General features: G+C 57.6%; 1 protein-coding gene across 1 annotated transcript in view; it reads right to left on the reverse strand.

Moving 5' to 3' along the window:
• Positions 1-2,038, reverse strand: part of PTSG_12955 (uncharacterized protein) — a 3,683-nt gene extending 1,645 nt beyond the window's left edge. The window contains exons 1-2 of the mRNA XM_004989230.1: positions 1,806-2,038; positions 1-1,445 (exon numbers count right to left, since the gene is read on the reverse strand). The exon at positions 1-1,445 is cut by the window's left edge and continues 1,645 nt beyond it. Of these exons, the coding sequence (XP_004989287.1) occupies positions 1-1,445; positions 1,806-1,839 (1,479 nt within the window). The 5' untranslated portion in view covers positions 1,840-2,038. The remainder of the gene's footprint in view (positions 1,446-1,805) is intronic.
• Positions 2,039-4,285: the final 2,247 nt, after the last annotated feature.

Raw genomic sequence — 4,285 nt, forward strand, 5'->3', positions numbered from 1 at the left:
CTGCTGCTGCCCCTGCTGCCCAACGCTTGAGGGGCTGCCTGAAGGGTATGGCTGCTGGTGGTGAAGCTGCATGTGCTGCCCCTGCACGGGCATGTGATGAAGGCCGCCCTGCTGCTGCTGCTGCTGGTGGGCCACGCTTGAGGACGACATTGAGGGGTGAGTGTGTTGCTCGTCCAGGCGATAGAATCCACCAGAGGCGTCGATGCCGAGGGTGGGCCGTCCATCCTCAAATGCGCTCTCGGGGCTGTCAAACAGGGCAGTGATGGTGTCCTCGCTGCCAGTGGACGGGTTGCTGGCGCTTGTGGAGGAGGAGAGCCTGCTGCGCATGGGGGACATGGCAAAGTGGGCACTGACGCTGTTGAAGTCCGAGTCCATGGTGTCCAGGCCGACGCTTTCGGTGGACTGCACGCGCTGGAGCGAAAGCTCGGTCTGAGCCGAATCAGGAGGCAGCATGGAGAAGTTGCTATCAAAGAGGTGCGTGCGGCGGTCGTCGAACTCCTCGTCGAGGGAATCCAGCAAGGGGTCCGAGCCGTCCATGTTGAGGTCCGAGGGGAAGACGGAGATGTAGTCGTCTGGAATTGGTGACGTGGGGGGATGGTCAACTTGAGTCCCAGGCGAGGTAGCACCACTGGAGGAAGCGCTGGACGAGCTGCTGCTGGTGCCGCTGCCGGGGCTTGAGCCAACGCTGTTGGGAGAAGTGTTGCCTGAGGCAGTGGACGTGCTGGTACCACTGCTAGCGCTGCTGGCACTGGCACTGGCGCTGCTTGAAAAATACTGATTCGGGTGCTGGTGCTGCTGCTGAAGGGTGGTCATGTAGGATGGCTGGTAAGGCGAAACGCCCGGTGAGGCGCTGTAACGACGCGTGCGGTCTGGGTACATCCCTGGGGCACCCACCCGATGGCTCTGGGAGCGCTGGTCGTAAGGCTTGGTGGACGGGATGCTGTTGCGTGCCATCCAGGGCGCATGCATCGCGGCCGAGTAAGAGGGACCGCTCGTGCCGCGCAGAGTCGGGGACTGGTGGGTGGTAGCTGCGCTGCTTGTCGTGGATGAAGGCTGCCGCATGTACATGGGCGGATTATCCATGGGAGGACTGGGGTACGTGAAGGAGCTTGTGGCGTGGCTCGAGGGGGAGCTTGAGGTTGAGCCGTAGCTCACGCTTGGTGCAGACGGCATGTCCAGCACAAGAGTGTTGCCGGGGTCGATGAGTGACTCACTGTTATGGTCGGGCAGGGTCAGGCCAGGACTGTCTTCAAGGCGCGCGACAGGCCTGCGGTAGCGAAGGGAGGTATGGTGGTCATCGTTGTCACCGAGCTTCTTCAGGTGGGCACGCTTCGATTCAAGGGCGGCGTGATCCTCGTTGGAGTCGCCAACCGCGTCCGGAGCGGTGACATCGTCGATGCTTGGGTAAAGTGTCTCATCAATGGGAGGATGGGCCATGCTTTGGCCTAATGTGTTTGGAGGAAACAGGAAGCAACAAACAAATGGGTGAGTTGGATTGGATGGATGGAAGAGTTGGATTGGATTGGATTGGATGGATGCTGGCATTACACCGTAACACAGCCAAAAGCAACAGCGACTGGTGCACAACATGTATGCAAAGAGGTGGGGGGCGAACGAATCAAGCCAAATCACACACACACACACACTGGGTGCGTGTGACGATCGGTGGTGGTGATTGTTTGTGTGTTTTGTGGGTGCCCAAACAACAAGGCCTCTGAACAAAGCATCATCATCATCGTGACCGACCGAGCCACGCAATGCAACTTGATCACTGCAACCACGTGGGTGATCGAGTGCCAACCTACCGAACAGGATGGGGTTTGCGTCTTGGATGTCCATGGTGAAAGGAAGGCAGGGGGGAAGGCGGCGCAGTTGTTGTTGCTGTTGCGGCTGCGGCTGCGCGAGAAAGAGAGAGAGAGAGCTGCAAAAGGGGGGGGGGAGCCTTCAGTTGGTGTTGTAGTCGCTGGTGCGCTGCTCTCTGGTGGTGGGTGCCTTGCCTCGCTGGCCCTTCGTCTGCCGACCTTCTGTTGTGGAAGCCACCAGGACGGTGTGGAAAAAGGCATGGGCAGCGCTCACTTCGCCACTTTGTTCCCGCTTTCTGGCTGTGCGCTGCGGCCTGAGCTGGAGGAAGAGGAGGAACAAGGTGGGGCTTTCTTTTTTTCTTCTTCTTTTTGCGCTTCTTGCGCGCTTGGTTTGCCTGTGCGCTGTGGGGGCTTTTGGCTGCTGTGCGAGCGAAGAATACTGACCCTGGAATGCCGCACAAACCAAGCCAAAACTAATAAATCGCGCAATACAGACCCAAGAGTTACCGAAAGAAATCTGCGAATGGGAGAAATTTGCGAATAGAAAATTAGGTCTTTCGCTCCAACGCAACCTGTGAATGATGTCATCGAAAGAATAAACAAGCCTGACTTGACTTTTGACCTAAAGTGCTGACTTCGTGACCATCAGCAATCCTGCTTCGATGACGACAGCGACGCCCAAAAGCATCGCAAAAACGTCACGAATGCGTGGCGATGGACTCGATGTTTGGGCCGCAAGGGATGCCTTGCGCTTGGGTAGTACGCTTTGTGGGGAGGACCTGCCTTTATGGAATCGTGGTGTTGCGTGGTTTATCTGTGTTTGTGTTGTTGTTGTTTTGTGTGTGTTGTTGTTGTTTTGTGTGTGTTGTTGGTGTTGCGTGGTCTGGGTTTTGTGGTTGTGTGTGTGTGTGTGTGTGTGTGTGATGCGTTTGTTTGTTTGTTTGTGTTTGTGTGTGTGTGTGTGTGTTTGTTTGTTTGTTTGTTTGTGTTTTGTGTGTGTGTGTGTGTGTTTGTGTGTTTGTTGTGTGTGGCGTTCGCTTTGTGCCCATACGACTTGGTTTTGTTTCTCTCGCCCCCGCGATGCACCTGTTTTCAGCTGGGTCGCTTCTTGTAATCAGTGCAGAAGGGCCGCTCGTTCGTTGTGTAACAACAACAACAACACCAACACCACGAGCGCGGGGCTGTTGTCTCGACGGTGTGTAACAACCCACTGCACCCGTGCGCGTGCGCGTGCATATGTGTGTGTGTGTGACATGACAACAACATGGTGGACAATCCAGCAGAAAGGAAGCGTAACCAAACACGGGAGAAAAGAAAAAAAAAAGCCATGGAAGCGGGCCATGTGAGGGTGGCGCAGCACACAGCCAACGCACCCACTCTTGCCAGCAACGACAATGTCGTCACTGTGACAGACAAAGGAGCAAGAGAGCAAGAGAGCAAGAGAGCAAGAGAGCAAGAGAGCAAGAGCGCAATTAAGATCGAAAGGAAGGAAAGGAAGGAAGCAAATACGCAAGTCAGTTACGTAAGGATGGATAAATCAATGAAAGAAGTGAAGAAAGAAAACGGAGCAAGTGAGGAGAACCGAGGAGTGTTGCGTGAGATGACCATGGGTGGACCAAGGCACGCCGCGGAGTCATCAACAACAGACACAAACCAACACCAAGCACAACACAATACAACAATCCATGCAGAACTGGTAACGTGGGACAACGTTGCAGGGCTACGGCGGTGGCCGATGGTGGGGGTGGGGTGGTGGCTGCGGCTGATGCGTGGCATTGTGAGGAGCAGGGGGTGGTGCCGCGTGCATGCCAGGGTGGTGGTGGCTGGCGCCCACGGTTGCCGGCGTGTTGGCGTCGTCCATGCACGCGTACGTGGCGTCATCTGTCACCACATCGACGCTTCGCGAGCGCGGCAGGGGCGGTGCGCGCGGCAGGGACGGCGCAGACGGGTCAGCGGGGCGCGGTGGTAACGCAGGCTGCCGTGCCTCCGTTGCTGGCACGCCCATGGTGAACGAAACGGACCTCGACTCCTTGGTGTCCACGCTGGCGGCCAGTACAGCGTGGCCGTTCCGCGGCAGTGGGTCTCCAAACGACTGGCTGCGGCGACTGGAGAGCGGCGGGGGCGGCTGCAGTGGCGGGCGGCGGGGCTCATATCCACGGAACCTGACGCCGCCAGGGAGCGGCACGCCACGGTAATGATCCACAAGCTCCTGGATTGTGGCAAAGGTGTCATTCTCCCCAACCGTCAGGCGGCCCGTTGGCTGTCAGAATGAGAAGGGGGGGGGAGGTGGGGTATGCGGGTGAGAATGCGCGCGCGCGCGCGTGTGTTGGGTGTTGGGGTGTGCGTGTGTGCGTGTGTGCGTGTGTGCGTGCGTGTGTGTTGGGTGTTGGGGCGTTGGTGAGTTGTGTGTATGCGCGTGCGTGCGTGTGCGTGTTGAGTTGTGTGTGTGTGTGTGTGTGTGTGTGTGTGTGTGTGTGTGTGTG

The sequence above is a fragment of the Salpingoeca rosetta genome, assembly GCF_000188695.1.
Source record: "Salpingoeca rosetta unplaced genomic scaffold supercont1.30, whole genome shotgun sequence".
In the NCBI taxonomy this organism is placed as follows: domain Eukaryota; class Choanoflagellata; order Craspedida; family Salpingoecidae; genus Salpingoeca; species Salpingoeca rosetta.